At 39.2% G+C, this 17287-nt stretch overlaps 1 protein-coding gene across 2 annotated transcripts in view; it reads right to left on the reverse strand.

Moving 5' to 3' along the window:
* Positions 1 to 322: 322 nt before the first annotated feature.
* The window catches only part of CAV1 (caveolin 1), a 34829-nt gene continuing 17864 nt past the window's right edge, over positions 323 to 17287 (reverse strand). For both annotated transcript variants that reach the window (XM_058724516.1, XM_058724517.1), the window contains exon 3: positions 323 to 2545. In XM_058724516.1, the coding sequence (XP_058580499.1) occupies positions 2204 to 2545 (342 nt within the window). In that variant the 3' untranslated portion in view covers positions 323 to 2203. The remainder of the gene's footprint in view (positions 2546 to 17287) is intronic.

The following is a 17287-nucleotide window of genomic DNA, read 5'->3' on the forward strand; positions in this document are numbered from 1 at the left end:
CCTGAAACTAATATTACATTGAGTATTAACTAACTGGAATTTAAATAAAAACTTTAAAAAAATAAAGCATTGGGTAAACTGCTAAGTAAATAATTCTTATTAATTATAACTTTTATCTGAAGTAACTCATGCATGGTGATGGCCTTAGAACAAATATTCCACCTAAATTACTTTGCAATAATTGATAAGCAGAAGCCCATTACCTCCCACAAACATACTATAAATATATACACACACTATGTACATGATCACCACACACAGACACAGACATAGACACTGACACATACATGCCTGTTTTGGGGAAAAATAATAATGCTGACTGTTCAACTGTTAAACATTTTTATTGTGGAGGCTTGTAACCTTTATAGGACATGCAAGATAAAAAAGTGTAAAATATATCAGTAAGCATATAAAATTTCAGCAATCTTTTGGACCAGCAATTGATTTGCAAAAGGGACTAGAACAGACATGTCTTGGGATACACAGTTTACAGATTGAATCACAAAGCAATTCCCCAAGTGATTTTCCTCATATAAAGATAAAAATATCTTTACACTTAAAAAGTATGTAGTATACTACATTTTCAGTTATGTACACAGTTTAAAAGTAAAACTATGTCCATGCCAGTGTCTGTTTTAAATGCAAAACTTAAACATAGGTAACAGGTTGATAATTAAAGTGTCAGGAAAACAGAAAAGATGAAAAGTAAAATCAAGCAGAGTTCCAATGGGTGCATGAGAATAAAAATATAAGCATATAACTGAAGGTTGAAAATAATGTCCCCAAGAACAGAATCTTAATATGAGCAGGAGGAATAAAAAGCTTTTAGATGTACCAGGAAGCTTTCTTTATGACTCAGGTTTACAGGTGAAATTCCTCAGTTTGAGTTCAGAAGAATTTGAATTTATTCCAGCAAAATTACTTCAATCGTTTATTACTGCCTCCTCCCCATCTTCTTTCTGAGCAAAGTGATGCTTGGATTAGGTCCAAAGCTCCTGGCAGGGGGAGGGGCTGTGTGTCACAGCATAACAGACGGTTACAAGTGCTTTACTTTGAAGGGGTCACATTTGCAACAAGTCTGACAGTCTCACACAATGGCCTCCATTTTATGAGCCCTTCCCTGGAGGCCCGCTGATCAGCTGAAAAGGGAACACAATGTTCAGCCACTAAACCACCCCAGTGATGGATTAGTTTGGAGTCAGGAAAGCGTGATTATTCTTGAAAATAAACGAAGCTGAATAGACATGCTGACCTCATTCAGCTGATGAGAGGCAGGGAAAGTTGGCTTCCACTCCTGCCAGCCCAGAGAGGGCTCAGTCCCACTTGTCCACCTTAATTCGTTTCATGGGGTTGATATAGACCATACTCGATATGGATAAAGATGCTGCGTAATCAGATGCAGACATGAACTTCATCCAACTCTGTTTCTGAAAGTCAGAAACAAGCATGGAGAACTAGGCAACGGATTTTCTAATTTTTGGTCTTCAGGGAGACTGCTGACCTAATGAAAGTTGATTAGTTGGACCCTATTTGAAAAGGAAAATGTGAAGAACAGGAAGGCACTTAGGTCTCATTATCTATATGACAAATATTCAGGCACAGAAAGTATCACAGGTTAAAATTTCAAGAAGTGTAAGGCATTAGTCGCAACATGTGAATGTAGATTATGTTTTCTAACTTGATAAAGATCACTTGATCCGATTGGATCCTTAAAGTGAATGGCAGCAATCTACTAACACTTCAGATTGTGGGGGAAGAGTTTGCTTAAAACCTGCCCACATACCTGTACACTCAATGGCTATAGCCTGTAATTCTTCCCTTACCATAAAATGATCAACATTTTAGAATAGGCACTTGAGGTTGTTCTTTTTTTTTTTCTCCTCAGTTCTTCATATTTCTCTCAAATTACCTTTCAACAATAGGTCCATGTCTCAGCCAATAAAACAATGATCCACATGCAAATAAGAATGTAAGGCAAAAACTTTAAATGGGTTTAAAAAATTGAGACCACCAAAAAAATAGATGAAATAGCTCAGAAGAGACAAATAATAGTTACAAAAACTGAGTGATTTCTTTGTTCTGAACCGAGAAAACTCATTCATATACTGTTGCTATACTAGCAACTTGAAACTTGAAATTGGCACCAAGAAAATTAAAAGGAAAAAAAAAAGAATCAGGTATACTTTTATCCCTAAAATGTCATTTATATTTCTTTCTGCATATTGATGCGAATATTGCTGAATATTTTGCCAACAGCCTCAAAGAACGGGTCACAGAAGGTGTGGACGTAGATGGAATAGACACGGCTGATGCACTGAATCTCAATCAGGAAACTCTTAATGCACGGTACAACTGCCCAGATGTGCAGGAAAGAAAGAATGGCAAAGTAAATGCCCCAGATAAGCGCCATTGGGATGCCAAAGAGGGCAGACAGCAAGCGGTAAAACCAGTATTTTGTCACAGTGAAGGTGGTGAAGCTGGCCTTCCAGATGCCATCAAAACTGTGTGTTCCTTCTGGTTCTGCAATCACGTCTTCAAAATCAATCTAAAAGGAAGAAGTGACAGAATGTGAGCTATAATACAGGAAAAGAAAAGCAACCACTATTGAGTATCCATAAATAGATATTAGTTTTTATTAACAGGTTCTGTATGAGATGCTCAAAGGCACCCAGAAGCATTAGCATCACTTGGAACCTGTTGGAGAAAACACAGATATTTGGGCCCCACCTAGACCTTACTGCATCTCTGGGGGTGGAATCCAGGAGAACTTTTAACATGTTCTGTAGATATTTCTTTAAAATTCCTGCGTTTGGGGCGCCTGGGTGGCTCAGTCGGTTAAGCGGCCGACTTCGGCTCAGGTCATGATCTCGCAGTCTGTGAGTTCAAGCCCCGCGTCGAGCTCTGTGCTGACAGCTCAGAGCCTGGAGCCTGTTTCAGATTCTGTGTCTCCCTCTCTCTGACCCTCCCCCGTTCATGCTGTCTCTCTCTGTCTCAAAAATAAATAAACGTTAAAAAAAATTTTTTTTTAAAATAATAAAATTCCTGCCTTCAAGTAAAACCTGGCAACATGGATAAGTATACAAGGTACACAGTAAACTGTAAATGACATGACCAACACAACTACACACACAGTGTTAAGGAGCTATTGTATAGTCAAATACTGGCTCTTTGAAAACTCAGTTGATAGAATTTCTTCAAATTAGTTCACTATGAGCTATGAGTACTCAAGGGATGGTGGGGCTTGGGCAGGGCTTGGAAAATAGGGTATGATTTGGAGAGGAAGAAGGGACCTTGGAAATGGTGTGAGCAAGACCCCAGGAATAAGGAAGGGTGATACAGTGAGTATATAGGCAGACAGACCTGTACACACAGCTAGAAAGACAGGTCGAGGCCAATCTTGATTTTATTTTACCTATAGTGGAGGGTCCATTGAAGATACTGGAGCAGGAAAAGCAGCCATTTATCAAGATGAATTTAACAGCAGTGTGCAGGCTGGAGAAAAGGGACTCAAGGCAGAGAGACTGCTATATCCCAAGTTTGAGATGGTAGGGCCCAAAATGAATAGCCAGGAAAAAGAAGAAAGAAAAGAATGAATTTCAAGGATGTTAAAGGAAGACCCCACAAGATATGGTTACTTCAAGGTTAGGGAGAGAGAAAAGCCTAAAATGAGCCCTGAGCTTTGAGATTCTGATTTGCCTGCTAGGGGAAACCAACGTGACATTAACAGCAAGAAGAAAGTTAGAAAGGAAGACAGTTAAAAACATGGTAAGGGAAATACATATTTATTCAAAAATATGTAAAGTTTTGAGTAAAGACAGATGCAAATATCAGTGGTCCACAGCAGTGAATGCTGTGGTAGTCCCTGTTGGTGGCCACTAGGAAGTAATCAAATGAGTTTGCAGTCATATAGCACTTAATAGTAACCAAGTGCTTCTGCATGCATCGTCTCCACATGACCTGGGGTTTCAAACCAATCTGAGAAGGTAGGTTGGTGTCGCTTTACAAAAGAAGATCCGGAAGTTCAGAGGGGCGCCTGGGTGGCTCAGTTGGTTAAGCATCTGACTTCGGCTCAGGTCATGATCTCACGGCTCCTGAGTTTGAGCCCCACGTTGGTCTCTGTGCTGACAGCTCAGAGCCTGGAGCCTGCATCAGATTCTGTCTCTGCCTCTCTCTGCCTCTCCCCTGCTTGTGCTCTCTCTCTTTCTCTCTCTTTCTCTCTCACTCTTTCTCAAATATAAATAAGCATAAAAAAGAAAAAAAAAAGAAGTTCAGAGACATGGAGGGGGACTTGCTAATGTGATGCACACAGCAATGGTGGGACCAGAATGCAAACTCAATACCTTTCCTAACAGCATTCTCTCCTACAGTACATGTTACCGATGAATTCCCAGGAGCTTTTCTCTTTCTGCAAGGATTTATATAAACTTAACTGAAGTATAGGATTAAAAAAAATTAGCAATAGAACAGTAGGACAGAGGCAACTAAACTGCTTGGCAAAGGCAGGTATATGAAGGGATCTAATGTAGTTTGAAATCCAGACAAGTTGATCATTGCCAGCAACAACCCAGGCAAGCTCAGGATTAGGGAATGAGGACTTGGTGACTCTCTGGAGCTTCTCAGTGCCAAGAAGCCACAATTGATTCAACACAATAAAACTTCTTTTGGAAAAAGTACATGATGCTTACCAATAAAGTTTATTTTCTAGAACATTCTTGATCTATTGTCCAATGTCCTAATGTAATATGTAAAAATGGTATGTCTGCAATTATATAAATGAAGTTAAACAGATTTATTGTTCTAATTTTTTCTTTGATTTAGATCTAGACTCAGTAGTAAACGTTTAGTTGTGTTAAAATTTTAAAAGGTCGTATGAAATAGGTAGCAAGTCAGATCAATCTATGCAATTTACTTAATTGTCTACTGTCAAGTTTTGTTTTGACACTGTATTTTCCTAAAGCTGTTAAGAATAAAAGCCTGTGGGGGCTTCTGGGTGGCTCAATTGGTTAAGCGTCTGACTTCGGCTCAGGTCATGATCTCATGATCTCATGGTTCATGGGTTCAAGCCTTGCGTCGGGGTTTGTATTGACAGCTCAGAGCCTGGAGCCTGCTTTCGAATCTGTATCTTCCTCTCTCTCTGCCCCTCCCTCACTCGCACTCTGTCTCTCTCTCAAAAATAAATAAACATTAAAAAATTAAAAAGAAATAAAAGTCTGTGGTTTTTCTTCATCTAACTGCAAGATACCCAATAGTTTTGTTTTTAAAAGGTGACCTTCTTTTGTAAAAGGATTTTGTGAAGTCAAAATTAATACACAAGAGCAGACATTCTTAATATGGGGTTAAAGGATGGGCAGTGGTGGCCCATGAGTGCCCAGAAATGGGAACATACATTTTGAGTGTACAACGGGAGAGGGTACCTCACTTTTATTAAAAAATAAAAACAGTTTACTATCAAAGGAGGGCAGGAAGCACTTTACTAGAGTAGGGTATTCCTACCTCTTTACAGAGCAGACTTGAAGCATGGCTGCCTTGAGATTCTTTTCCTAGGGAAGGGAGAGTTACTAACATTTGTTGACTGGCTATTATGTCAGACACTGTTCTCAATTTAACTCACATCAACTCCTAATGTATTATTCCCATTTTACAGGAAAAATGCAAGCTTCAGAAATGTTAATAATTTGTCCATATAGATAAGAGGTAAATTTGAGGTTTGAATCTGGTCTGAAAGATACACTTTCTTCAACATATCACTTTAGAAAAAATATTTTTTGAATCTTCTCCAAGGCAATTATAGTATTTCATAATTAAAAGGCACATTAACAAAAAATATAAAATTGCTGAATTTTACAGTTCTGGTAACTGTAAGAATTCCCACAGTATGGTCTCTGAGGATGATATTAACAATGATGTTATAGGGGCGCCTGGGTGGCTCAGTCGGTTAAGCGTCCAACTTCGGCTCAGGTCATGATCTCACGGTCTGTGAGTTCGAGCCCCGCGTCAGGCTCTGTGCTGACAGCTCAGAGCCTGGAGCCTGTTTCAGATTCTGTGTCTCCCTCTGTCTCTGCCTCTCCCCTGTTCACGCTCTGTCTCTCTCTGTCTCAAAAATAAATAAACGTTAAAAAAAAAAATTAAAAAAAAAAACAATGATGTTATATACATCATATATACAGTTGGTCCTTAGTGAAGATCTATGGACATATGAATGTGGATAAGATTTCTTGATAATAAATTTATTTTCTAAACCTAACTATAAATTCATTTTTTTCAACAAACATATTGAAAATTCTTAACTGCCAGTGAGCATGATTTATCTGCATGTGAATTTAGAGCTGGTCTCCAGGGGTAGAGAGCAACATGACAAAAATAACATGTTATATAAGTATATTCAATTAGTTGCTGCTTTAGTCCTGAAATTTTTAAATGGCTAAAGATTACTAAAAGTATAGCCATTTAGATTCAGCTGAGAAAAAGAAAGCAAGGCAGGTAAAGGAAACACACTGGAACCAGAAATAAAGCTTAGTTTCTCTCTACTTCCATTTCTACAACAGTAATAATAATAGGTTTTTGTGAGGAGTACATGAGATAATGTATGTAAAGTCTTAGTACAGGGATAGAGCATTATAATATAGCAAATGCCCAATAAATAGTAGCATTAAAAAAATTCCTTGCTGTGGTTGGCTAAGCTTTTTAATTGACAGTTATTATTATTATTGAAGCTATCAACCACAAAGCACAAGTGATTCAAAAGAAGTAATTTCCATTTATAATGATCTTCACCACAACCCTCTGAGATGCATGCCATTTTTCACATTTTACAGATGAGGGTAGTGTGGGAGGTTAAGAAATTACTCAAGGTCACACAAATGTTAAGTGGCAAAGCTGGAACTTGTTCAACTTCCAGTGTAAGCTCTTTCTGCTTATGTGTACCTGGGATTACAAGTCCCTATACTAGTCTTATTTGCTTAATTTTGACCCAGATAGATATGCTTCTCAAAATATTCACATTTTGATTATTAAAGGAATCATTGTTGATACTGTTTCCATTTTAAGTTAGGACATCTAGTAACTAGGATGTTTTGCATTTTTGGTACTGATTGCATTTTCTTGGCCTTGCACAGTATGTTCTCACAATCCTGGGCACCCAGCCAAGAACTCTCACTCTAATTGGCAGATAAGGAAACTGAGGCACAGAATGATTAAAATGGGCCAGACATTCTTAAAGTCCCAAGTGAATTAGTGGAAAAGCTGCAATTAGAACTTTAACTTTCCGATTCCCAGGCCTGCGTCTAGTCCTGTGCTCCACACTATATCCCTAGGAATTACATCTGTCTCACCATATCCCTTCTCCATCTACCCCGTCCGTATCTCTAGGTCTCCTGTAAGTCTCTCATTACATTCCAAGGCATTGACTTGAAAGCTATCTCCCTGTAAGGTTACGAGAAATGTCCTTTAGCAACGTGAAGATGAATGCTTTTGTACATTTATCTAGGGTGACATAAGCAGGAGGGAGTATTTTTTAAAATATCTTCATTTTGACATGCATTCACAATGCATTGAGCCCCAATAAAGTTCTGCTAGATAATCAGTAATTCCATATAAAGTCGGTTCACAATCCCCATCACTCAAAGCATAATTGCTTCAGCATTTTCATAGATGTTTAGAGCTGAAGGAATCCTAAAAGAAATGGAGTCCCATTTGAGAAATTGACAGCCAAAACTGTCAGATGACTGGATCAAGGATACCTTCCCACTTAATGGCAGACACAGGATTAGAATTCAGGCTTAGGAATTCTCCAGGCTCCTCTGCTACTGTCTGCTATCACTACACATCACTAGTCAATCTAGCTGCTACATTCTGTAGCCAGCAAGACAGCTAGACTTGCATCTAAACTTGAACATCATCTTGCTTTCAATAGGTCCTGCAGATCTATTGTTGAATGAATGATAGCACCTCTCTCTGACAATCTCCAATATGTTCACTGTTTACATCCATCATTGGTTAATTTATCCCTCATTAAAACTATCACTCTGAAGTCTCATTTCCTCAGGGACTTACTCCTCTTACATGAGAGTAGGGCTTGCCTAGAGTGGGACTTTATCTGCTCACTTAGGTTTGGAGCAGAAGAGGAATTAGAGATTTGCTTTAAAACAAAAACCAAGAGGTGCAGGTGCCATTTATTTTCTTAAAATGAGATGCCTCAGATGAGCTTGACCTGCACCTCCAAGAACTGATTTTCTGTTATATAATCTATGGAACAAGTTGTCCTTCTGGAAAGAATCATTATGCAGACTTCAGGATCAAAGGCATAAATGTGTTTCAGTGATATTTCTGTGTCTTAATAGATGTTTTGTAAGGAATCAACAGTTTATACTACTAGATTTTTATAAATGACATTAAATTCCTTTGTGCAACATTGACTTATGATGCTATAATTTCAGAAACATAAGTCAACAAAAATCTAGCAGCAGGTGTTAAGGAAAACAATCTGTCTTGTGTTTTGATCATACTTGACTAATATAATAAATCTAAAAAGATTTCATCTTGTTAAAAGTATGTCATGGCAATATTTTTTTTAAAAAAATTTATATGTACACAGTATTAATAAAATACAGAGTCATTTTTTGTCTCAAGAATCTGACATTTTATTTCTGAATAAGGATTTTTTTAAGAAAGAAACTTTAAGTACATTTAGGATTTCATAAGCAATGAAGCTTACATATTGTTTCTATGGGAAAATATCTTTTTAGACTATTAGTGGAAATTGTGATTATAAAGAACACATAAATAACAATATACAAGATGTTTACGAAAGACTTGTGTGTTGTCTGCCCAACATCCACAGAATCCTGATTTATTCAGGTACTAGCAATAATTCTTTGATCTCAGAGATAAGACATGGTTGGTTTAGACTTGCCACGGTAGTGTTAGTCTCCATACTGAGAGATTGGTTTAAGGAAAACATGTGGCCCAGTTCTGGATAAGTGGAAGTCTGCTGTGTGGGACTTCCAGGAAAGCTTTATCTTCCTTTTGAAAAGAGACAGAGGTGCATGATGTGGCCCTTTCCCCTTTTATCCTGCTTAGAATATGATGTGTTGCCTTAATGTAGGGAAGGCATCTTGTGGTAAAGTGACGTGTATATTTTAAAGGCCAAGAGTATAGAAGATGTTGCTTTTGTCATTATCAGCCTATAAAAACAATGCCAATAGCTGTCCGTCTCTAGACTTCTTATGTGACACATATATACACTCATTTTAAGCCACAGCTATTCAGGTTTCCAGTTTTCTATAGCAGAAAACACCCTAAGTGATACAGTAACTAATAGTCTCTTCTGCTGGTTAACATAGTAGTTGTATATCTCCACATTTAGAGACCTGAGTTCAATTTCTAACCTCAATGTATCTTTCTAACACTACTAGACTACTCCCAGAATATGTTACTAACCTATATCAGAAAATACTGGCTTTACATTAACATTTAGTTTCAGTAAAGCACAAATAGGATGATAAATTATGAAAGAGACAAATGAACATATTGTGTGATAAATAGCATCTAAGATGGATCCCAATGATTTCTCCTCCCCTACTTCCTGTGTTCATGCCTCATATAACACCCTCCACTTGAATATGGGCTGGAATTAGTGATTTCGTTCTAAATAATAAAAACATGGCAAGAGTAATGGGGTGCACTTCCAAGATTAGGTTAAAAAAGAGTGTGGCATCTGTCTTGCTTCCTTTCTTACTCTCTTGCTTGCCTACTCTGCTAGAAGCCAGATGCCAGGTGTGAGTTGCCCTATGGAGAGGCCTATGTGGAAGGAAATGAAGGAGGATGATACCCAACAATCATTGAGCGACTGAGGCCTGTAGTCCAACAGCCTGGGAGAAATTGAATCCTGCTGTGAGTGAGCTTGGAAGTGGGTCCTCTCCCAGCTGAACCTTGAGGTAACTTCAGCCCTGATAACCTGGATTGCAGCTTGTTAGAGACCCTGAGCCAGAACCACTAAACTAAGTCACACTTGGGACTGATGCACTGCAAGATAATAAATGTTTGTTGTTTTAGGCCACTGAATTTTGGGGTAATGTTATGCCACCCTGGATAACTAAAACAATTCCAAAACAAACCACCTTTATTTTGATTATCATTTCTTATTTTATATTTTATTTTTCTTTTCTATTAATTCAATTCTCCATACTTACAGAAAATTATAGGGGTGCCTGAGTGGTTCAGTTAGTTAAGCGTACAACTTTGGCTCAGGTCATAATCTTGCAGTTTGTGGGTTTGAGCCCCACGTCGGAGTCTGTGCTGACAACACAGAGCCTGGACCCTGCTTCAGATTGTGTCTCCTTTTCTCTGCCCCTCCCCCATTCATGCTCTGTCCCTCTCTCTCTCTCTCTCAAAAATAAATAAGCATTAAAAAAATAAAATTACATACAACGTATGTATATAAACATACTAGAATTCAGTCTTGGGGAAAAATTCAGGAATATATGAAAAGGAAAGAGCATTTTCAACTTTCTTCAGTGTATGTCAAACAGCATGTTAGAAAAGTTTTAGGCTATTTATGGTTCCATCATTCATTTACCTAAAGTGGGTTGGATTTATAACCAGATAGGCACCAAAGACTAAGAGCCAGCTTCATCTACTCCATCTAGAAAGTCCATCACCAAATCTGGAGATATCTCTATATCTATCTATCTATCTATCTATTATCTATCTATCTATCTATCTATCTATCTATCTATCTATCTATCTATATTTTAAGTAGGCTTCATGCCCTGTATGGAGCCCAACATTGAGATTGAACTGACAACCATGAGATAAAGACCTGAGCTGAGATCAAGAGTCAGATGCTTAACTGACTCAGCCACCTAGGTGCCCATGGACTCTTATATTTAATACTTGTGAGTGAACTACTCAGGGATCCCCAATTCCAAGGAGTTCTTAGCAGGGGCCATGTAGCAAAGGAATCAATCAACTGGAGGAGAGTGCTTCTTTAAAAGGCGCTCAGGTCCCATTTCATTCTCAAATCAGATTCTCTCCTGTGGGGCCTGCGGAGTCTGATTTTTAACAAGCTTTCTCTTCTTTTCTCATGCAAAAGACTAAACCAGAGTTATGCCCTGCCCCTTTGGATTTAGTGATAGCTCCTTTTTGTTCATGCTACTCTTTCCCCTCCATGCCGTGAAGTCCTAGTTTGCTTTCTGCTTCTCTTTGGGAGCTCCTGCTGGATGGCACATGGAAGTCAGTGGATAATGAATGGAAATGCTCTTTGAAAGCTTTCCCTAATTTAATCCTATAAATATGTATTATTGTACAAGGATGAATGACTTATTTATTATGAAAAACACTCTAACTGGCAATAGAAATCCTGATTTATTTTCATGATGCTAAACCCAGTATAAACAAAAGTACATTTAAAAAATCAAATACGTACTTCTAAAATCTGAACGTATGTACCAAACCCAGTCACACAGAAAGTAGGTTTAGACTGATTGCAAGCTCACTTCACTGTTCTCATGTATATTTCCAACATGTTGAGCAGCCTTTGAAGTTGATGGAATACATGTGCATGAATGTGTGGTTGTAGAGAGGGTTGAGGACTACCACAATTAAATGTTACCAGAATGTAGGAACTTTGCCCTAATGCCCATGTATTTTCTCAGGGGCAAGGGCAAATACCCATGTGTTCACTGGGCCAAACTGGCACCACTGAGGGAAAAGGCTACAGTGTTCTTGCAGCCTCAACTGAAAATAGGCAGCCTGGGTTCTGTTAATGCCTGCGATTACTTGGATTCCCAGAGAGTCCACACACAGCCCTTAGAAAAATGTAAATCTGGGGTGGAACACTGATGTATTTTGAGCTGCCTTGGGGTGGTAGGTACTAGGCAACTTGACCTTACAGAAAACAAAGGATTGCCTCCTGGAGAGGGAAAGAGAGGGTTGCATTATTAATCACGGTTTCAAGCTGGAAGATGGGTAAGGGGGGTATTTACCTACTTCTGTGAACAAGAGGAGATGGTGTGGGTGCAGGGGGAGGAATTTGGAGGAGATCTGCAGTCCCTGACCTGGGCCTCCAGTTGGGACCTTTGGGTCTCTCCCTTTGGACTGACCTCCCCCTTGTTGCTTTCCAGACACTGCAGAGGCCTCAGAATAATGACATTTCACATGAGTACCCTATTTCACTCATCTGCTTCCATTCAAAAAGTTGTGAAATTCTAGGTTATCTTTATAATAAGAATGGAAAAAAGTCTTTTATATTCCCACTAAGAAGAGGTCATAGTGACTGGACCAAACCAGGACTTAAGGGAGGTCTGTGTCTGTTGCATTCAGCTTGATATCTTCCATGATACCTAGTAGTACTATGCACCTACAATTATCAAATAAACATTTCTTCAGTAAGTATACTATTTTAAAGGAGTTATAAATGTCCATCGAAAGGATGTAGGCATATATAACGTTTCACTAACCATCATATTATCTCCTGTGAATTCTTTACCTGATATCACAAGTGCGCTTTTATTTATCTATTGTTTTGGTATCTCATTTTGTTCAAAATGATGTTCTTATTTACCACAACCCTATATTGCCATGACCATTTTGATCAAAATGAAGTGGTTATCATTTAGGTGACTTGGGCACCATGGAAAGGGGCAATCCAAGCTCTGAAGTCTTCATCTTTAAGGAAAAATGATTTAGAAAATGTTGATTAAAGCATATTTTTGCTTGGTTGGGTTTTGTCCCAATGATCTGAATAACTACAATTATGTAAACATGGCCCAAACGCAGGGGGTGTGCACTGAAGTACAGTGAGGAGGCGTCACCAAGAGAAAGCAAAGGTGGAAACAGGAATAGCAGCTAGGCCCAGCCCTGCAGGGGACCAGCAGAGCACCCCAGCGGGGAATGGATAGTGAGGGAGTGAATTTGTTCTTTTCCCAATGAATTCCTGTTGCATATATGTGTGTTTGTGTGTCCCCAGTTCAGGAAAGGAGGCCTACAACTAATTTGTACTTCAGAATGCATTTAAGGGACTCTGTTTACTTTCTTAGCAGGAATGTAGGAAAATGTACAGAGAAAGGCAGAGTATTAGGGTGGCAGAATCAGTTGACCCTTGAATAACCTAGGTTTGAACTATTGGGTCCACTTACACACAGATTTTTTTGGGTAAACACAGTACCACACTATAAATGTGTTTTCTGTATGATTTTCTTGATAACATTTTCTATTGCTCTAGCTTACTTTATTTTAAGAATATGGTACATAAGACATATTACAATCAACATATGTGTTAATTATTCCTGTTATCAGTAAAGCTTCCGGTCAACAGTAGGCTATTAGTAGTTAAGTTCTGGGGGAGTCAAAAGTTATATATGGATTTTCAGGGGCACCTGGGTGGCTCAGTCAGTTAAGCATCTGACTCTTGGTTTTGACTCAGGTCACGATCTCAATGCCTGCGTCAAGCTCTGCATTGACAGCATGGAGCCTGCTTGGGATTCTTTCTCCCTCACTCTCTGCTCCTCACCTGCTCTAGCACATGCTCTCTCTCTCTCTCTCTCTCTCTGTCTCTCAAAATAAGTAAACTTTAAAAAAAAGTTATATATGGATTTTTGACTGCACAGGGTGTGGGCACTGTTAGCCCCCATGTTGTTCAAGGGTCAACTGTATATTCTGAGGCAGCAGACTTTTACAGAGGCCTTGGAATAGCAATAACTTACATTATATAGCACTATATGCCTCTGGGTTCATATCACATCCTGTATGTGAGGAGCTAGCTGCAAGGCAGGAGTTATTTTCCCTATTTTACAGACTATGAGACTGAGCCTCAAGGAGGTTGTAATCAATGACTGGATCAAATACAAGACTTGTCTCTCAGGATCCTCATTCAATTCATCATACCATTCTCCTCAGCCCCACATCAAAATTCTCATTTTGTTTATGCAATACTGCTCATTCAAGTGGAGTCACATAGGAATTTCTGAGTCCACATGTCTGGTTGCTCTCCCTTGTCTATACCCATGCTTCCCATCCAAACTGATACAGAATGCTTCTCAGACTCAGCAAATCACCATTGTCACCAGGACAGGGCATCTGATCCAAGCCAGAGGATGTGGGTGTCCTCCTGCTGTCAAACCTCCATGCTAAATGAGGTTACCCTCACTCCCCAGCAACCAAGCTCCTTTATACCCAGGACCCTTGGGTCATTTGACTAACCACTGGTCACCAGCGTCCCCATTGTCTTGTCATCTCTCTCTGGCTTTTCCATGTTTACCATAAGATGGTATCTTATTCCATTCCTGTAGGGCCAGTTGTTGTCCAACATTAGTACACTCAAAAAGTTTCTGGGTGATGTTTGTTAAAATGCAGATGCCTGGGCCCTGAGATCCTAGATTGGTGGGTTTGAGGGTAGGGTCCAGGTATCTGTACTCCCTCCCCTATTTTAATGCAAAGGGTCTGGGGAAGATACTTTGAGAAACAAAAGCTGCCTTAGGCTTCATTCCCTACTTCATTCCCTACCTGAGTGTCTGAGAAATCTGACAGTTCTGAGTGGGCATGATAATAGATTAGTTACTGTGTTGCTCCCTACTTTTGAGAGGCAATATTGTCCCCTCCCCTGGTTCATAGCATGAAAGCTAGGTTTGAATCTCAACTCTGCTATGTTACCTTACATAAGCTCTAAGCCTCTCTCTCTTAGTTTCTCATCTGTAAATTGGAGGTCAAATAGTACTTACTTCATAGAATTGTTCTGTGTACTAAATGACTTAACTTATGCAAAATGTTTGGGACAGTGCCTGGGGGCAATGGTCAGTGCTACATCAGGAGCTTCTGGTCCAAGAATCCCAACCAGGAGAAGTGGGGAAATGTCAGGGATTTCAGTAACAGTGTTGGGAGAATGGAGGAGATATTTTGGAAAAGGAGAACTCTTGGCATTCCTGAAATCGTTTCAGGCAGGTGAGTGCTTATTTTGCATCCTGCCATTATGCAAACAAGAAGGATTAAGTCATCTCTATCAAAGCGCATCACTCATCTCTATCAAGTGCATCAGCCTTCTGGAGTTTATTATAAACATGAGGCACACAGCAACCAAATATATCCTGGGGAAGATGATGCCCCAGCTGACTGAGCTCCTGGATTTGTCAGAAGGAGGCACCAACACCAAGTAATGGGACTCTCTTTGCTTTGGATTAATTCCTTTTTGCCTTCTTCTTTTTCAATCATTTGAAGGTAACCAACAGGTTTCTCCATCTTTTGCTCTTCTTAGGAGGAAGTAAGAATTACCCTAGGGTTTGTATTACACTTTAAAATTTTAAGTTAAATTTCTCTGTTCTGATAACAAAAATATACATTCCTACTTTGCATCTTGTTATGCATTGAATTGTGTCCTCCTCAAAAAGACATGTTGAAATCCTAATCCTTAGTACCTCAGAATGTGACCATATTTGGAGACAAGGTCTTGTAGATGTAAGACCTTGGATGTCTTCATTAGGATGAGGTCATACTGGAGTAGGGTGGGCCCTTCATCCAATATGGCTGGCATCCTTATAAGAAGATGGTAATGAGAAGACAAACAGGGAGAAGGCCATGTGATTGGAGTTATGCAGCTGCAAGCCAAGGAATGCCAAACATTGCCAGCAAATCACCAGAAACTAGGAAGAGACAAAGGATTCCCATACAGGTTTCAGGAGGAATATGGCCCTGGTGACATCTTGATTTTGGACATCTAGCCTCCAGAACCATGAGACTATAAACTTCTATTGCTTTAAGCCACCCTGTGTGGGATTGTTGTTAAGATAACCCTAAGAAATGAATATACATTCCTTTCAAATTCCTGAAAACTATCCTCCATGATGATTTCCAGGTCCCAAAGCATTTTCATGCTTCCTGGAGTAGGTTGCCCACCCTCTTTTTCTGGGGATCCCAGATAGAAATGTAAAACTATATTTAGTGTACCTGTGACGAGCTGGCTCTGAACCTTCTTTAGGAACCTGAACCATCTCTTCTGCCAACATGGCCTCACATATTTATGATCACAAAAAGTGCTTAGTTGCAGATGGTTCAGTACAAAGCAGACTGCATATCTTTTGATTCCTTATTTAAATCTTCAGTCTTCTGATACCAATTTGGTGGCACTTGCTGATGTTGAGTGTCACCAAACAAGTGATATGGAACAAGTGAACAGAGTAAAAATAGGCCATGTAAGGGCTAGTGATAGGAGAATTGACTGAAGCAGTGAACTTGAACAGGAAGGAATGGTGCCTTTGGGGATTCTTGTTTGCCATCCTTGAGGAGAAATAACTTCAGCCCTTGGAAGTATTGGAAGTTCTCTTAATAGAAAAGTCCTGCATTGCTTAATGCATGGAAATCTTATTCTACCTCCAAACAGCATTTATAAGGATTCATCTAGAGGCCTCACTTGCTCACGAAATTCTATGTTTACAGTTGGGAGTTTGTTATTCTTTAAACTTCTGGGTGTGTCATGGGACAAATATGAATGATTACCACACTAAAGAAAATAAAAGCTCTTTCCATTCTAACAAAGACACAAGAAACGGAAATGTCTTCACCATTTTCAAACTACCGATTGGTCTGCATAGACATTTGTTTGAACCAGAGCATTTCCAACCCTCTTAACTTCTTTTCAGTTTCTACAATTCACTTCCTGATGGTGGGAGTTATTTCCTACCATTCAGTTAAGTCAACTAGGGTTACTAATAGCATTCATCTTACCTCACTGCTGGAATATTTTCCCCTCCAGTGCTTAGAGTCTGTTTATTAAACAAATAGAAAATTAATGAAATAAATCTCTGCAGGTTTGAACATTGCTAGGCAAGTAAGGAAAAGGATCTAAACTAGAGTTCTTGTCAGGTCTAAGCAAGGATAATCACAGCCATTATGTGGTTCTCAAGACACAGACCCTAACTTCTACCACAAGGTTTCTCCATTTGAGCACTGTTGGCATTTTGGGCCGGATAATTCTTTGTTGTGGGGTGAAAGTAGGGGTACTGTCCTGTGCACTGTAGAATGATTATCAGTATCCCTATCCTCCACCCAATAGATGCCAGTAGTACCCCCTAAACTGTGACAATTGAAAATAACTCCAGACACTGCCAAATATCCCTTAGGAGGGAGAGCAAAATTATCCCTGGTTGAAAACTACTGCTCTAGAAAATCATAATTTGATGCGATGAGCTAGGACCTGAACTTTAGAAATATTTATAGCCTAGAATGCTTGTATATTTATTGCAGGCACTTTTGGTTTATAGTACTATGGCCTTGTGAGTTGATTGATTGATTGATTCAT

Source organism: Neofelis nebulosa, chromosome 4 (genome assembly GCF_028018385.1).
Source record: "Neofelis nebulosa isolate mNeoNeb1 chromosome 4, mNeoNeb1.pri, whole genome shotgun sequence".
Taxonomy (NCBI): domain Eukaryota; kingdom Metazoa; phylum Chordata; class Mammalia; order Carnivora; family Felidae; genus Neofelis; species Neofelis nebulosa.